Genomic DNA, 18,398 nt, shown 5'->3' with positions numbered 1-18,398 from the left:
CATCTTTTGCTCTAGTCTGTGTGCATCAGCATTGGCCCATGCCACTCTATTAAGCCCAGCATTGTTGTCAAGTGCTAGCTCTTTGATGCCTGCAAAAAAGAACTTTGGTTGGCCTGCTCATATTTTATTAGGAATAAAAGAAGTCATGAGAGTGAATTCCGCCTCTCCAGTTGAGTGATCATAAGACTGTTGTCAAAATAATTTTGTATCTTTTTTTTTTTTTTCACTTAGCATGACACAAACATTTTCCTGTGTGATAACATAGTCATTTTAAGGTCTCTGAGTTCCATTAATTGAAGATTGAATAGTGTCCATAGGCATTTTATTGTTACTGTTATATGTTAACCTTTTTTGGTACTGTACTGCCAATAGCAGTGTGATACGAGAATGTTTGTTATCTTGCACTGTTGGAACATTTGCCCCTTCCGGTCATACTGGTTCCACCTCCCAAACATCTCTATTCTGTCCCCATGTTCCCATCCCCAGTCATTCCTCCAGTCCAGGGCATAGTTACTATTACAGAATGTCTTCCAGAGAAAAAGGAATATGGAAATTTGAGAAGAAAGAGTGAGAGAGAGGGACAGAGGTAGGAGAGAAGGAAGAAATCGAGGAGCAAGGAGATTGTGTTAGTGGCTGGACAACAGAAAGTCAACGATTATAATTTTTTCTCTAAGATGAAAATTGACGGCCAAGTGTCAGGTAAATACAAATATTCCAGGCATCTCTACAGGGACACACTAGGCATTATGTTATGAGTAAACAGTGATAAAAACAAGTCTTGAGTGGTAAAAAGTTTAAAAAAAAAGTGTCTGTGGGAGAGGTGAGTTTTTGTCCATTCCAATTTAGTTCAGTGTCCATGTTCAGAACCCTAGAGGAGTCAGCAGCCTCTTCTTTCTTCTGTTAGTTGAGTATTTCCCCCAGGGAGGGTTATGGTTTCTTTCTCCAGGTGTTTTCTGGTCAGGTGCACTGGATGAACTATATTTGCTGTGCCCCATTCTACCTGGTACTATAGTAGCCCCAAATGGTGGGCCTCTCTGTGTTCTCTGCCCCTGCTTCTCTCACTGGTAGTCTCATTAAAGCTTTCAGAAGTTTTAGCCGGCAGCCCGCATGCATCTCCCCCTCCCCTCCCTTTCTCCTTTATGTACCTGTATTTATGGGTCCTCATGGTTGCCTAGTCTTGAGAATCAGGCAGCCATGCATTCTGACACAGTCCTCCCCAGTTTAGGTCAGTTTGTTTTGAACCAAATCCATGAGCACTATCTGCATTATGACTTCTTCTCTTAAGATACATTTTATTCCCGGGGCCATCCGTGTGGCTCAGGCAGTTGAGTGTCTGACTCTTGATTTCAGCTCAGGTCATGATCCTTAGGGTCATGGGATTGAGCTCTGCGATCAATCTGCTTGAGATTCTGTCCCTCTCTACCTGCCCCTTCCCCTACTCATGAGCATTCTCACGCACACGCTCTCTCTCTCAAATAATAAATCTTTAAAAAGAAAAGGGGGGGGGGATAAATTTCATCCCCAAGGAGGTTCCTGATCCCTGCATACAAATACAGTTGACCCATGAACAACATGGATTTGAACTGTGTGGGTCCACTTATACATGGATTTTTCAGTAAATATAGTATAATATTGTAAATGCTTTTTCTCTTGGTTTTCTTAACATTTTTTCTTCTAGCTTTGTTGTAAGAACACAGTATATAATATATGTGTAACATAGAAAAAATGTGTTAATCAACTGTTTATGTTATCTGTAGGGCTTCTTCCAGTCAACAGTTGGCTACTAGTAAAGTTTTTGGAAAGTGGAAGTTTTTGAGTGCACTGGGAGGTGGAGGGAGGGGTCAGTGCCCCTAAAACTTCCACATTGTTCAGGGGTGGACTGTACACCTGCGGCTCTTGTCTCCATCCCCACCCTGTCCCATGGCACTCCACCCTGCCCCAGTAGAAGGAAAGAATTAGGTGGCTGGAGTAATTCCAGAAGAATGACAGTGACAGAAAAGAGATATACTGATATTGGCTTGGCTTGAGTTCTGTACTACTTTTTAGGATGGGAATATTTAAGTATGTTTATAGTCAGAGAGGAAGAGACTAGTAATGAGGGAGTGATGCAAGAGAATGGGAATAATAAATGGAATAGGGGCCCAGTGATGGTTATCAGGGAAGGGATTGAGAGTACCAGGAGAGAGCTAACCTGGGTACTGATTGGAATCGTTACTTCTTCCTCAGAACTGGGAGTGAAGGGAGAGAAGCAGGATGAAGAGGGAGAGATTCTTAGGTGGTGAGGAAGAAAATTTATCTCCAATACATTAATAGGGAGAACTGAAAATCATTTACTGCCTTTAATGTTATGGGCACTGTGCTAAGTGCTCTGCATGCATTTACCTTCTCTAATTTTAAGAACCCTATTTTTCATAACCACGTTTTTAAAAGAAGATTTTATTTATTTATAAGAAAGGGAGGGAGTGCACAAGCAGGCAGAACAGCAGGCAAAGGGAGAAGCAGGCTCCCTGCTGAGCAAGGAGCCCAGTGGGGGTCCCCAGGACCTGAGCCGAAGGCAGACGCTTAACAGATTGAGTCACCCAGGCATCCTTACATAACCACATTTTTAAAAAGATTTTATTTTTTAAAGTAATCTTTATACCCAACAGCTCAAATTTAACAATCCCCAGATCACTCTACCAACTGAGCAAGCCGGGCACCCCTACATAACCACCCGTGTTTAAGAAGAATAATTTGCTCAGGGTTAACTGTAGGGAGTTCTCTAGCCAAAATTACCATAATCTTCTCAGAGAGATAAGAGTCAGAGTTTTCTGTTGCAGATAGGAGGGAGGTGGTAACGTGGTTCATTTGAAGTTCACTCTCAAGAAATCTCTGTTGAGTACCTTTTGTATGCAGGGCACTATTCTGGCCCTTGGCAACACATGGACATACAAGACATGTTGTCTGAACTCAAGGAATTTATAATCTAGGATTCAAGTAGTTAGGAACCTGAATAAATTGGAAAGTTGGAGAATTTCTAAAACCAGTTATTAAGAAGAGTACTGTTGAACAGCAGTGAGTGGCCCGCTGACAGAAGGGGACTTGAAGAGCTTTGTGTCACTCTTTCCAGTTAGAGAACTTGAGTGTGGGGAGAACCATGTCTGGCGTTTGGCAGGACAGGGTTGATAAAATAGCAAAGAAACAGAGAATTCTCAGGTGTTATTAAAGGTGTCTTTTAACATGGATACAGTAGAACTATACTGAAAATAATCTAGTCTGGAAATCTTACATGTGGAATCTATTTCTGAAAGTCCCTGCATTCCAGCCTTGTTAAAAAGTTTCTAGACTTTATTTTGTTTATATTCATTTTGACACATATGGGTAAACGAATGGTTACCTGATCAGGTTTTTATCTCAGTAGGTAAAGCAGCAGTTACCCTGATGCTTTAAGTGATGGATTGGGTCTCTGGGTTTACTTGCTCTTCATTTGCAGGTCAGTCTTCAAGTTTGAAGACTCAAAGTGAATTGGAGGCGATGAGGTAAGAAGTCACAGCTCCGTTTGGATCAGTAGGGTCTGGGATAGACAAAAGCATGATTTGAAAGATCAGTGTCATAAAAATAAACTTTAATGTATAAACACTCCATGACGGACTTTGAAATTGTACCCATGGGAGAGTCTGAGATAGAAATCTCCCTGTGTTCTTGATGAGCTTACAGGTTGCCTCAGGCTACTGATAGGTGCCTTAGACCCCTGGAAACAGCACAGAGACACTGGAACGTGACTACTGGCCATGCGCCCCTGCCATTTAGGACTCCCCACGGAGGGGGTGTGGCAGTTGCAACTGGTGCCGTCCTCGACCATCTCAGGCCCCTCAGAACTCTGGCTGATCTACAGCCTTAAGGACACTGGTGTAATCCCTGCATCAAGATTCTGACCCACTGAAGAGTATTCTGTTGAGTGAAAGAATATTTTAAATTAGATTTACAAAAGAAAATGATGTTTTTCTTAAACTAGGGAATAGTCTGTGAACTTATTAATTTATTTTTTTACTCTGTCCTCTGTGAACTTACTTTAAAGTTATTGCATGGCTTTACCATTTCATACTGTGGTTCCATAATTTTTAGTTGGTTTTAAAATCAAAATGTTTTAAGTATTTTTTTTTAATTCATTGCAACCTTTTGGAAGCCTGAATGGCATCATTTAATATGATAGTCCTGCATTTCCAGTGTAGAAATGTAGATATATTGCTTTCTGATCAAATAAAGGTTTGGAGAACATTTTCCTCTTAGCGTCTTTGATCCTTTTTTTTTTTTTTCTGACTATAAATCATAGAAGCAAATGATTAAGTAGACAGGTGGAGAAGAGGAAGTCACAAATAAAATAGGCACTTACATTTATTGTGTTTGCAGGGTTGTTTTTGAGGATGGCACATGTTTCTTGAGACCTTGTTTCTTACCTGTTTTATAGAGCTCTGGCCTCTTAACAGCACTGCTTTAATGACTTCTTGTGGGGTTCTTGGTTTATGTTAGCACTGGCTGTGGAGGGAAAAAAGAGGTCAGGTTTCACAAGGAGGCCGTAGACTTGTAAAATCATACCTAACTGGTAGAAACAAAGTCCATGTCAAGGAGAAAGCCAAGATTTGCATAAGAACATAAGATGTTTTGCCATTTAATGTCCCCCTTAAAAAAAATCAAAATTACTCCTGAAACCAATATTGCACTGTATGTTAACTAAAATGTAAGTAAAAATTTTTAAAAATATGATAAAAAAAAAAGGTGAGAAAAAAATCAATATAGAAAAACACTCGTTGGAAAGCAAAGTTTAAGACTATCATGATATAGATATGCATATTTACATATTCTCAAGTTTCTAAGTTTTCCTGTAAAAGTTTATACAGTTTGTTGAAAAGTAGCTATTATTCAGATGTTCTTTTTCTTGCAATTGTCAGATTGAGGGCCCTTGTTGGGTTGAGAATCAAGCATCCATAGCTCATAGGTGATGTCTGCCCAAAGAATGAAGTTCAAAGTACTAAAAAGAGGGCAGATAAAATTAAAGTGAGGGATTTTCTCAGATAGGGGAATAATAGCAGAAAATTTATGCAGGCAAAACTTTCCATTCCATGCCCCATGTAAGTAATAAAATTTATTTTAAAAATATTACTTTTTCTTAGTTACATGTATTGTAGGAAAAATGTAAATTAAAACAAATTATCATATATAATTCTGCCACTAGAGATCTGAACTTAATTACCTATCTTCTTGTAGTCTATTCCCTATTACTTCATTACTGAAGTAGGGGATTTTATCCTCTCCAAAAAATTGACCTGTACACATGAAAAATAGGAAAATTATTTGTTTCTCTCCATTTTATGTTTCTTTACATAAAGTCTACAGTGTCTAGCTCAGTAGAAAAGAAGAATTTTAAATCTTAAAATACCCCTGACTTTGTTAGGGCTTTAAAGTTTATTTTTATTGCGTGATGGTCACTAACATCCTTTGCTTGCCTTTCTGTAAGTCATCATTCTGAAAGTAAAAGCAGTGTATTCACAGCAGGACATCCTGTTACTGTTACCACCTCCAGCACCACAACCAAGGTTACTAGGTGCCCAGCAGTGCCCGAGCACACACTCATGTTGTTCTGTGTGTATATGTGTACATACATGTATATGTGTGTGTCATTTAGTATTCTTACAATAACCTTGTAAAGTATTATCTCCATTTTACTGAGGGATGCTGAGGCTTGTGGTTGAGTAACTTCTCGAGGGCATGTAGCATCAGTCCAAAGCTGTGATTTTAACCCAGAGCCATAGATTTTAATATCTGCATTCTTTCTTTAAAAAAAAAAAAGATTTTATTTATTGATTTGAGAGAGAGAGAGAGAAAGCATGCACAAGTGGGCGGGGTAGGTAGAGGGAGAGGGAGAAGCAGACTCCCCGATGAGCAGGGAGCTTAACCCTGGGCTCAATCCTAGGACCCCAGGACTCCAACCTGAGCTGAAGGCAAACTCTTAGACAACAGAGCCACCCGGGCATCCCTAATATCCGCGCTCTTAACTGCAAGGCTGTACTGCTTTACTGCCCTCCTCTATCTGCCTAAATTATGTCCTGTAGTTTATTTAGATTTTATTCCTGATTTTCTTTAAACCAGCTAAGGCTAAGGTTTTGCCTTAGCTCTCTACTTCAGTTTTCTATTGCCTTAACTTCCATCATCAAGAAAAGAGCATAAGTTAAATTGGAAGAATAGTGAACACTATGTTTCCTGAGCTCATTCCAACAGAGCTTCAGAAATAATAAATTCTTTTCTCTGCTAATTTTACATGTTATACATTGCTATTTTTGTAGGCTGCTGTTCTAAAAACTCATGGATGTCTTTCTTCAAATCTTTTTTTTTTTTTTTAAGATTTATTTATTTATTTGACATACAGAAATCACAAGGAGGCAGAGAGGCAGGCAGAGAGAGAAGAGGAAGCAGGCTTCCTGCTGAGCAGAGAGCCCGATGTGGGGCTCGATCCCAGGACCCTGGGATCATGACCTGAGCGGAAGGCAGAGGCTTTAACCCACTGAGCCACCCAGGTGCCCCTCTTTCTTCAAATCTTAATGACAGCCTAACATCTTGACCACCTGAACCAGTTAAAAAATCAGGATGGATAAGTATTTGAGGTTTATATTATTAAGCCCTGGTCTTTTATTTTATAAATTTTATAGCTTCCCAGTCTTCCTTAATATGTTGGGTTTCCTCTCATTCTGAGGAAATGAGAGTCTGTAATGGTGATTCGTCAGTGAATCTGAGCTCTTATTTTGTGTTCCCTGTCTAGGTACCATACTGTACTCCAACCTTCCAGGCACATAGCCCAGAAACCTCACCTGATGGATCCTTCCCTCACTTTCCCTTGCATGCCTTATGACCAAATCATGGTGTTCTGTGTATATCATCTCTTATATGTGCTCTCCCTTCCATTCCATAATCTCCTGCATCATTCAGGCCCACAGCCCATCTCTTGTCTACTGTTCTGATAGCCTCTTAAATGGTCTCCCTACGTCTAATGGTTCTCCAAGTATTTGGCTTTCTGATGTTCAAATGTATGTGAACTTAGAACTAGGAGAGTAAGAATGTAGGAATAGCTAGCAATTCCCACTAGGTAAACTGTTTTTCAAATAGAGTTTAAACTTTTTAAAGATTTTGTATATTTATTTACTTCAAGGGGAAGAGGGGCAAAATGGAAGAGGGAATCTGAAGCAGACTCCATGCTAAGTGTGGAATCTGACATGGGGCTCAGTCCCACGACCCAAGATCATGACTGAGCCGACATCAAGAGTCAGACACTCAACTGACTGAGCCACCCACACACCCTTCAAATAGATTTTTTAAAAAATATATTTGTTTCTAAAGAAATCAAATTTTTAAATTTTTTTTTTTTTTAAATTTTTAAATTTTACTACCTCTAAAGACCAAGGTAGTAGATTCAATTTGCATGCACTCCTGTCTCTTATCTTTCATGGGTTCCTAGAGATAGAGGTTCTCCTGCTTGTGACGGGAGCCTTTGCTTGAGAATATTATCCTAGTATGCAGGGGTTTAAAGGTGTTACTGTGTTTTGGAAATTTAGGATTTTAACACATATTCTTTTCCAACTCGAAAGTCAATGCATATTAACTTAGACAAGAGCAGTAGAATTGCTTGGATGTAGAACCAGTAATTTTCATCTTCAGTAGGAAGGTTGGGGATCTCATGAGATGATTTGCGTCGGGTGTCCAGAGACTGCTCCCTAGCTGCAAAACCTTGAGAAAGGTGCTTAATTTCCTTATGCTTCAGTTTCTTCAACTGAAGTGTGGGGTAATAATGTCTGTGGGGTTTAAATAAATTATATAATGTGTTTAAAGCACTGCCTGGCAATAAAATATGTTGGACTATTGTTATTTCTATCATTATTATAACCTCTGTTATGTGCTTTCATAATGCTTGGTGTTTTTCCTTGAAAGCATTTATCACAGTTGGAAGTTGTATGCTGGCATAGTAATTTAGGTGCATGCCTTTCTGTATCATTAGATGAAGATCCCTGAGGGTGGTGCCTCTGTTAGTTTTGTTCATTATTGGATCCTTGACACCTAGAATATACTAGACACTGAATGAATGTTCGTTGAATGAACGAATGAACTTAGAAGAGATTACTGTAGCCTAAAGTATTTCTAAAATAGGTGTAATTAAAATCCTTTTCTGGACTGGGGAGATAGTTCATCTGGCCCATTAGTGATGAATAATTACATGACTCAAAGCCTGCCAGCATGGGTAAACTACAAACTAAATGAATAGTGTGATTATACAGATAATGGGATTGATACTGTGTGACTTGTGGAAATCAAATGCTTTATGTCACAGTTATAATGTGTATCTCTAATTGCAGAGATATTCAGTGTTTTTTAAATATAACTACATGAGAGTGACTTTTTAAATACTGCTGCATGCTTACCATATAAACAGTTTGGTTTGGAGTAATTGATGTCAAACTACTTTTCCTTTGTGCAGAAAGGAGCCAATAAATCTGTTTATTGAGAATGTACTCAGCCAAAAAGAATTAAAAATATGTAGTTGGCATAAAGCTATTTGTTCCTTTTGATGTAGCAAGGATATATACATTCACTTTTTCTGAAAATTCGGCTAGGCAATTTAAAGACTTAGAAGGAGGGTTTTGTTGCTATCACACAGTGTTTTTGACATTTAAAATTGGAATCACATTTTTTGTGAGATTATTCCTTTTTTGGTTTTTAGCAGTAATGGGTTGACCTATGGAAGCCTTTGAATTAGTAGATGGAAGCTGCTTGTGAGCCCAGCACAGCCATATCACATACTTGTATACATTTAGAGGATGTTTTTGAAGCAGGGAAGAGAAACAATGGGAGTAAGAAGACCAGATAAGGGACTTTCATCGTGGTTTCAGTGAGAGATGTTAGGAGAGGAACACAGGAGTGGATCTGACTTGTGTTCAGGAGTTAATATCAGTGGGAACAAGTGAATGAGAGTGTAGAAGAAGGAATTAATAGTATCTAGCTCAGGCGAGTTATCTGGATAGTTGTGTGATAAACTTAAGTAGAGACCCAGACTTGGAGGAAATAAGAGGGTTTCATTTTGGACTTGATGAGTTGGAACTACCTTTTATAAATTCCAGGTGAAGGTGTCCAGTAGCAATTAGAGCCATGAGTATGAAACCCTGGGGATGGTGATCTAAGCTGGAGATGTATTTTGGGGAATCAGCTGCAAGAAGTAGATGTCACTGAAAACTGAATGTGGATGGAATCCCCCAAAGAGAATCTGGGGAGAGAAAAGAGCAGGGAATCCCTGGAAGGAAAGGCAGAGGAGGAGGAGGGAGCACCCTTGAAAAGGGAGACTGAAGGAGGAATCAGAGAAATAGATAAGACAGTGTGGAAGAAATAGGAGTGTGCAATGTCATTGACACTGTTTCAATAAAATAATAGGGGAAGAAGGCCGAGGAGATGTTCAAGATAAAATGTCAGAGAGGAAGAAGGGGAGGGGACTAACATCAGCGACTCCTTTTAGAAAAGTTTTAATGCCATGGGGAAGAGAGAGGGTGGATAGCCGCTTAGAGGGTTACATGCCATAAAGAGATGTCTGGAGTTTTGTTCTTTTTGTGTTTTGAGATTTGGGAAAATTTAATCACTCTCATAGTTGGAAGGAAGGATCCAGGAAAAGAATTTGAATATGCAGGCGAGAAAGAGAGAGAAGCAGATACATCAGGTTCCCAAAGGTGAGGGAGAAGAATGGGGTTGGCCCCGAGGTGGAGGAGTTACAGACACAAGGATGGCAACTTATTTTTATTGTGGAATCATGAATGCCTCTTTTTTCTTTCGTCTCAGAGGTACTCATGAGAGTTCCAAAGGGTATTGTGCTTGGTCTTCTTTAGGAAAAATCATTTTCCCAGCAGGTTGAATTTTCAAAAGGGACCAGAGAGTGAGAAATGTTAAATATAAAGGTGTTTGGGGGATTTAAAAGATTCCCCCCCCCAGGAAATCATGGACAAGGTGAATATGGGATCAATAAGAGAAATTAATGCTTCATCGTCAGGCATATCTCCTTCTGCATTAAGTCTGTTACAAAATCATCCATCACATGATACACTCGAGAAATAAGAGTGAAAAAGGCAGATGACAGTGATCATGAAAATGGTTTTGACTTTGTTATCCACTGACAAAAGTGGTGTGAGAACCACTGTTCTTGAGGAAGCAGAAATTTGGGGTTACATACACCCATAAGGTATTACTCTACCCCCATCTGCTTTTTGGAAGTAGATGTTCCTGAGTATTTTCATCATTGTTATTCACTGGCTTTGTCTTATACTCTAAAGTCTTGTGATCCATTTATAGATCAATGAAAGTAAGGCTAAGGCAAAATATGTAGTCTTCTGTCACTTTTTACCCTTCTCAGTCTAATGAAGTGTTAAGTCACGTAGACATTATGCCCTCTGCTTTTCTTCATGACTTCGCACTTTGTTGATAAACTGTAAGCACACACACGCTTATGTATGTATGTATGTATGTATGTATGTATATTGAACTGGTCTCTGCAGAGGCGGGGAGTAAGACCACCATTGGGGCCCTTTATATCCTGAAAAACAGTAGAGGGAAAGAAAACCACAGCGTTCTCTGGAGTCTGGACTCTATCAAAATGGAAAAGCATGGACACTGATGTGTGGCTCCTGGAGGCCTGCCTAGAATGAGAAAGAAGAATTATCTCTAGAAATATCAACACTTGGAGATTTATCTCCACTTAAGAAATACATGAGACTAAAAATAGTCTCTTGAGTCTCTCTACCTTTAATTCGTCAGGCACACACACACCATTTGTCTTCATTCTCTCCTTTCTCATTCGGCTTCATCAATACCAGGATCATCTGATTCCAAACACAGAGTGACATGTCTGTGTCCAGTGAGAACCGAGTCTTTGTTTCCATTGAGGTATCTGTAGAATCTCACCATTCTCACCGCCACCGCCGGGGTCTGTCGTTCCTGTTTAAACAACCTATTGGTCTTTTGACTTGAGGCTCTCCTTTTTCCACTCCATCCTGCATATCCATGCCTGGCTGATTTCACCCAAACACAGCTATTATCAGAACTACTATTGTCTTTGCTTAAAAATTTTCAGTGATGTCTTAATTTGTGTCATGGTACAGATCTGTTCTATCTCTAGTCTCCTTCCCCTTTCACATGATCCCTTAATCTGAAATATTCTGCAGTAGTTAGTTCTTGCTATTTCCTTACAGTCCTGTAAACAGAGGCTACACATTTCTTCTGTGCTTGCTTCCCTGTCACCGGGAATGTCTTTTTCCCCCCTTCCATCCCAACCCAACTGAATCTTCAAGTCCAATCTCTGTAAATGGTTTTTACCTGTCTAATTTGTCTTTCTTGATTTCCCTTTTCTCTGAAATATAGTAGTATGTGAAGTTCATACCACACAAAAATGGTATGTGATTACATATCATTAATTGTTTATTTTGTTTCAGTTGTATTAATTTTTTTTTTTCAAATGGGTTATAAGTTTCTTGAGAACTTATTTAGAATTTCATCCTGGTAAAGACCCGATTCCCTGAGTGAGGCCACGGTCAGTTGTTTTTCCAAAATCATTGTCTAAACTATCTTTGTGCTGGTTAAGCTGGGTCAGTCTTTTGTCTGGGCAGGAGTTCAAGTCTGATATCTAACACAATGTTATTTCCAAGTATAGTACAGTGTAATAGTACCTGTACTTATTCTAAATTTGTAAACTTTATCTTATAGCGATTTCTACATTTGAAGTTCAGCCGATTTCTACTGAGGTCCAAGAAGGTGGAGTTGCTAGATTTGCATGCAAGATTTCCTCAAACCCTCCTGCAGTCATCACATGGGAATTAAATCGGACAACTCTGCCTGTAACTATGGACAGGTAAATGCAGCTTTTTGTCATTGGAGATGATGCAGGAGTAATGAAGGTGTCGTGAGATTTACAGGGGTAAAACCATTATGGAGCTTATTTTCATTTACAGTAGTGATTACCAACCTCTTTAAGACATTTCAAACTTAAGGAAACAATTAGATCATCAGTCTTTGGTACATAGGGAATAATTTCCGAGTTTTGGGTTAGATCATAATTCAAATAACCTACCTTACTGCTTTGTTACTTTCCTCAAACAACTTTTCCAGTCATAGGACTACCTGAGCACCTGCTTTGCCGCCCAAGGATTTAGGAAACCAAATTAGACCTCCACTGTGGCTATAGCACTCTTACTTTGGGGGTCTCCCATATGCCCTGGTAGTTGCCCATTCTGTCTCCACCTCCCACTTCTGGTCTCCTCTGGCCCCACCACACACAGCCCCAGTGATCTGCAGGTCGAGGTTTAAGAATCAAGAACTTAATAGCAACTTCATAAAGTCTGATTTCTGTCCTCATGAATAGCAGTATTCCAAAGTAGGTAAAAATCATTTGCTAAAATGGTAGGATGCTGAGAAGGAAAATGTTATTCAAAAAAGCTTTTTTTTAAAGTAGATTCAGGTATATCTTGGAGAATACATCTATTTTAATAGGCAAGACATCAGGATTTGAAAAAAATCATACTAAGCTCTAGACCACCAGTTATATAAGCTATAATGTCAAATGTAACTTGTATAAAATCAGACTGGTAGATTTCACAAATCACATACTGCGTAGTTATGCATGTTTCAGAGAGCTGTAGTAACCCAAATGAGAACAGTTGCATCAAGCTAATATTTTAAATGGTCTTTAAAGTATTGCATTGTCTGGCACTTTAAAAAAGGTTGAATGTATTAATCATAGAATACATGTTAAAATATAAAATCTCACCTCAAAGAATTTAATCCCCTTTCTTCTTGTAACAGGATAACTGCCTTACCAACAGGAGTACTGCAGATCTATGATGTTGGCCAAAAGGATGCTGGAAATTATCGTTGTGCTGCTGCTACTGTAGCCCACAGACGTAAAAGTATGGAAGCCTCTCTGACAGTGATTCCAGGTACCACGCGGAAGAGACTTCAGCTTTTATTGGCCCAACTATTTTTCTTTTGTGGCTGTAATAGTATGCCATAAAGTAGTACTGTAATTTCACTTAGATTATTGTTATCTAGTTGGAAATGGTCGCTTTTATCCTTATTGGGCACCTCTTCTTTCACAGGCCAGCTTGTTTTAAGTTATGTCAACATCTTTAAGAAAGAATGAATATTTGTTTTGTAAAAATATAAAATGTGAAAAGAGAAAAACAATTATCCATTTCCACCAAAACTATCCATTGTCAATAAAGATGTATTTCTAGTTTGGTATTTTTTTGCTTGTTGTTTTAAGAAAAATTATAATTTGTGTTTATAAAAATGATACATGGTTATTATAAAGATTATATAATATCTAATGTCTATATATTATATGTAATATATAAATATAGACATAATATATATAATGTAGGCATATTATATGTCTATAAAAGTATAGAAAGAAAAACCTTTACATTAAACAATGTAAAAATATACAGATAGAAGTTTAAAAATATCTCCACCTCCAATACCCAGAAATTATCATTGTTAACTTTAAGTGAACATAATTTCTATATTTTGCCATGTGTGAATATAGTTAGAAGGGAAACTAGCCAAAGAGATGAAGATGCAGAAAAAAATATGTGTCTTATTAAAATGGAATTACATATATATATATATACACTAGTTTTTATTTTTAAATAATGTAAATTTACTTGAATATAGTGGAAGAAAATCTGGACTGAAGACATTGTTGAACTTCATAAGAATGTTTGTTTTTCACAAGTTTCCTAAAAGATCCTTGGAGATTAAAAAAATCTCTTTGGAAAAAAATCTCTTGGAGATTAAAAATTGTATTTTTAACACTATGTTTTAACATCAGGTAGTATCTGTTAGCTTTCTGGTATGAAAGATTAAAGACAAAGGCACTCCAACACTTCTTCTCCCCACTGTCACATAAATTCTTAACAAGATTAGTGAAAGGATTAAATGAATGTTTGAGCCTCAATTAAAAGTGAATGATACGGAAACAACTAAATGTCCGTCAACTGAAGAATGGATAAATAAAATGTGTTCTATCCATGTAATTAAATTCTTTTCTGTTATTATTACTCAGTAAAAAGAAATGAAATACTGGTACACATTGTAACACAGATGAATCTTGAAAACATTTGCTAAGTGAAAAGAAGCCAGTTACAAAAAAGACCATAAAATATATAGTCCCGTTCTTATGAAATGTCTAGAACAGGCAAATCTGGAGAGACGGAAAGATTAGTGGTTGCCAGGCTGGGGAGAGGAGATTGCTAATAGGTGTGGTGTTTCTTTATTTTTGGAGTTCTAAAATTGATTGTGGTAATAATTACTCAACTCTGAAAATACTAAAAAATCATTAAAATATCACCAAAATGGTGACTTATTATGTGAGTTATATCTCCCTAAAATTATTTCCTAAGTGAATAACTTAAGGATATTTTAACTTGTTTCACTTATCATATCTTATTTGTAATTTGTTCTCATGTTGTGCCTTTTCCTCCTCAAAGCTAAGGAGTCTAATTCCTTCTACACACCAACCATTATAGCAGGCCCACAGAACATAACAACGTCTCTCCATCAGACGGTTGTTTTGGAATGCGTGGCCACAGGAAATCCCAAACCAATCATTTCTTGGAGCCGCCTTGGTAAGTTTTCTCAGGGAAAGAAGTCTTTAAACTTTCTTCATTCTAAAGAAACTGATAAAATGTTTATTTTATTTGCAAAACACATGTTTGTCATTTAAGTAGCTTTTAACTTAACGGCATTTCAGTGTATAGAGAAAAGGATTTTGTGTAGCAAATTTTATGCTTTTTTATGGTATGATTGGATAGTGATCTTTTGACGTAATTTTAGATCTTATGTTACATTATTTTCACTGAAGTATTCTCTTGGAAATAGATCACAAGTCCATTGATGTCTTTAATACTCGGGTACTTGGAAACGGTAATCTCATGATATCTGATATCAAGCTGCAACACGCTGGAGTATATGTTTGTCGGGCCACAACCCCAGGCACGCGCAACTTTACGGTTGCCATGGCAACCTTAACTGTCTTAGGTATGTTCTATTTCATTCTGCATTCAGGAGAATCTTGTATTTTAACATTTATTGTTTTATCTCATTCATTGCTTACTTATGCCTTTCTTGAGTTTTGTAGCGTTGATATGAAAGTTGATATGAAGTACTGTAATCCAACAATGAATTTTAGGAGAAAATTAAAGCCCTGGGTTAAAACGTAATTATCATGCCTCCTGTTTGCCTGCACACCATTATGTTCCTTCTTATTTAAGCATCCCTTTTATGTCTTTGTTTACCCACCAGCAAATCCACATATCCATTTACCAATCTAAAATTTTATTCTGTTGGTTGTGGGCACTCACAAGTGGCTATATATTATTGGGCTTAGTTAAGGTGGACTATAGTGGATATATTTTTAGCGTGTTGACACAGAGGTTCTCAATAGGAAAAACCTTGGGGGAGTGAACATCTAAATGAGCAATGCTGAGAAAAGGCATCTGGATAGATATATGTAGAGCATAGATAAGAGGCTCCGACTGTTAAATATTTTCAAGGATGGGACTTGAGTCATTTGCCAGACTCTTCCTTGACTGTTTGTATAATTCCTGTTTTGGGGACTTGGAAATTTTTTTCTTTTCTTGTTTCTTTAAAAATAGCTCCACCTTCATTTGTTGAATGGCCAGAAAGTTTAACAAGGCCTCGAGCTGGCACTGCTCGATTTGTATGTCAAGCAGAAGGAATCCCCTCACCCAAAATGTCATGGTTGAAAAACGGGAGGAAAATACATTCAAATGGGAGAATTAAAATGTACAACAGGTAGGCTATGCTATTGTGCTACTCTTTTAGAGAACATATAATGGCTTTCATAATTGTTATGTGAACTGGTTGTAATACCAAATATCAAAATTATCTTGGTATTTTAAACTAATATAAAAGAGAAGTTAAGATTATAACATCAGCACGCCCTAGATTCTTCTGTGTTTTATATGGATCATGGAAGTGATAGATTACAATGAAATAAATGATGGACAGTCCCCTTGGGTACTCATCCTGATAAGCTAATAGCTAAGTTACTAGCAAGCATATTATGCCTTTGCGGTCTCAGTTCCTTCCTCCTTTACGGATAAAAAGAGAAACTAAGAAGGAAATACTCAAATCTCAAGGAATTTTTCCACAGCTCAAACTTAATGATTTTAAGAACTCCTTTTTATTAGTATAAATATGAATCTTCTTGTAACATTGCCAGATGTTTAACAAAACTTTAAAATTTTTGTTTATCTGAATTTATGTAATGTTGCAAAGTTACATAAATTAGATGCTATTACAAAGTAATATACTTTCTTATAAAAGCCAAATTTTAAAAAAGAGGTTAGTCACTCACCTAAAGCAAACAGGATTTGGCTATCACTATTACTTAATTAAACTCGGAAAATAAGAGTAATTTTAAGCAACTCAGATTTTTCAGTTGGGTTGACTACACAGTTTTTTGTTCTTAGTATAAACTTTTGCCACTTAAAATGAGAGTGAATTTAACAATAGTTTATATATATTTTTACATCGTTCTTAGCATTTTTCATAGAAGTATTTTTTTCTTTCTTCAGTAAATTGGTAATTAACCAGATTATTCCTGAAGACGATGCTATTTATCAGTGCATGGCTGAGAACAGCCAAGGATCTATTTTATCTAGAGCCAGACTGACCGTAGTAATGTCAGAAGACAGACCCAGCGCTCCATACAATGTGCATGCTGAAACCATGTCCAGTTCAGCGATCCTTTTGGCTTGGGAGAGGCCACTTTATAATTCAGACAAAGTCATCGCTTACTCTGTGCACTACATGAAAGCAGAAGGTAAGCAATTTGAGGAGTATTTATCTTCAACTGCTACTTCTTGTCAGTAATTTCAGTATGAGTGACATCTTACAGAATCCAGAAAAAAATTTTTTTCTGAATGTCAGTTCTATAGTATTTATCTCTTTTAGTAAAACAATCTATCACTCACATATCAGTTTTTGCTAAATGTTCTTATTATTGAATACCTGGTATATATATGTATAGTTTAAGATTTTTATGCTTAGAAATAAGTACTATCTCTGCCTGCTGAAAATGACAGAGTGGTGGAGTGATGAATTTCATTCCAGCCAAGATATAAATTCTTTAGCAATTAAAGTATGCAGTTACATAGGAACACTGGTGTAACTGGTTCAGAAAATAATATGGAAAAAAAAAAAAGAATATGGTAAATTATGGTCACTATAACATGTTATTTTTAAGGGGGGGAAGTACACATTATCAGATCCCCATAAGTTGATTTTATATGTTTTGAATGCTTCCTGAAACCATTTAGAACCTTGAATATTGAACAGGACTGTCTTTATTGATATGTCATTTCTTATATAAAACTAGAAAATCAGATCTGCCTTAAAATTTTTATTCAGAACTATTAATTCCATTTTTTGCCCTAGTATTTTCTTTTGGCAAAAAAAAAAAAATTGGAAAAGGAAAGCTACTTAGAAATCCTAGAGCTTTCTTTAGTGATCTCTCGTAGAAACCACAGAATTTACAAGTTTTAATTGTGCACACAGTCCAGACTTTATGCAGTAGACATTAAAACAAACCTCAGCACCCAAAAATGATGGTATGATAAAGTTGTTCATAGAAACAGGTGGTTTGTTGTTGTTTGTTTTTTGTACTTTGAAGTAGTATTTTGAAAAGGGATATTTTGAATTTAAATCAGGAGTTGTGTTAGCAAGAAGAATGAAAGTCTAACTGAGCCTGTTGGAGTATGTTAATTCCCTTCTTAGTGATTTAGGAAGGTAAAAGGAATGCTGGTTTTGGTGGAGACCACTCTTGTTCGCTATTATGGTTGTTTCATTAGAGCCTCCACATGTGGCTCAGTGGTCTATTCAAGGACAGAACAAGGCTTTTTAATTCGAACTCAAGGACCTTGTTTGGTAGGTCAGAAATCGTACTATGCAGTTCCTAATTAACGAGCCATTAGCCAGTCTGTTGTGAAATGGCTGTAATCTTGTCTAATTAAAATGCTATCAAGTTAATTCAGAAATGTGGGAAAACTTAATAGTGGAATTTGCCTTCTGTTTTGTTTATAAATCCAGTGTGGGGGAGAAGGGCCTTCGTCTTAGAGCATTTTGATGAAGTTGACGTGCATTTACCGTGAATTGTTCTCAAAGCACAGGAGCTGCCTTTGCACTTTACAGATTTGCACCATAGGAATTAAATCCCCCAAAGACAAATTCTTTTCTGTACCTTGCCATGCATATTTTATAAAGAATTGCTGAGAATTTTTTTTTCCCCTCTTTGGGGGGAAAAAAAAGTTCGTTGTGGAACA

At 37.3% G+C, this 18,398-nt stretch overlaps 1 protein-coding gene across 1 annotated transcript in view; it reads left to right on the top strand.

Annotated features, from left to right (window-relative positions):
* Nucleotides 1-18,398, top strand: part of PRTG (protogenin) — a 123,133-nt gene that overhangs the window by 44,877 nt on the left and 59,858 nt on the right. The window contains exons 3-8 of the mRNA XM_032342637.1: nt 11,761-11,905; nt 12,856-12,989; nt 14,541-14,678; nt 14,932-15,090; nt 15,708-15,867; nt 16,653-16,900. Of these exons, the coding sequence (XP_032198528.1) occupies nt 11,761-11,905; nt 12,856-12,989; nt 14,541-14,678; nt 14,932-15,090; nt 15,708-15,867; nt 16,653-16,900 (984 nt within the window). The remainder of the gene's footprint in view (nt 1-11,760; nt 11,906-12,855; nt 12,990-14,540; nt 14,679-14,931; nt 15,091-15,707; nt 15,868-16,652; nt 16,901-18,398) is intronic.

The sequence above is a fragment of the Mustela erminea genome, chromosome 5 (assembly GCF_009829155.1).
Source record: "Mustela erminea isolate mMusErm1 chromosome 5, mMusErm1.Pri, whole genome shotgun sequence".
NCBI lineage: Eukaryota > Metazoa > Chordata > Mammalia > Carnivora > Mustelidae > Mustela > Mustela erminea.
This window is presented reverse-complemented; position numbering and strand designations above follow the sequence as displayed.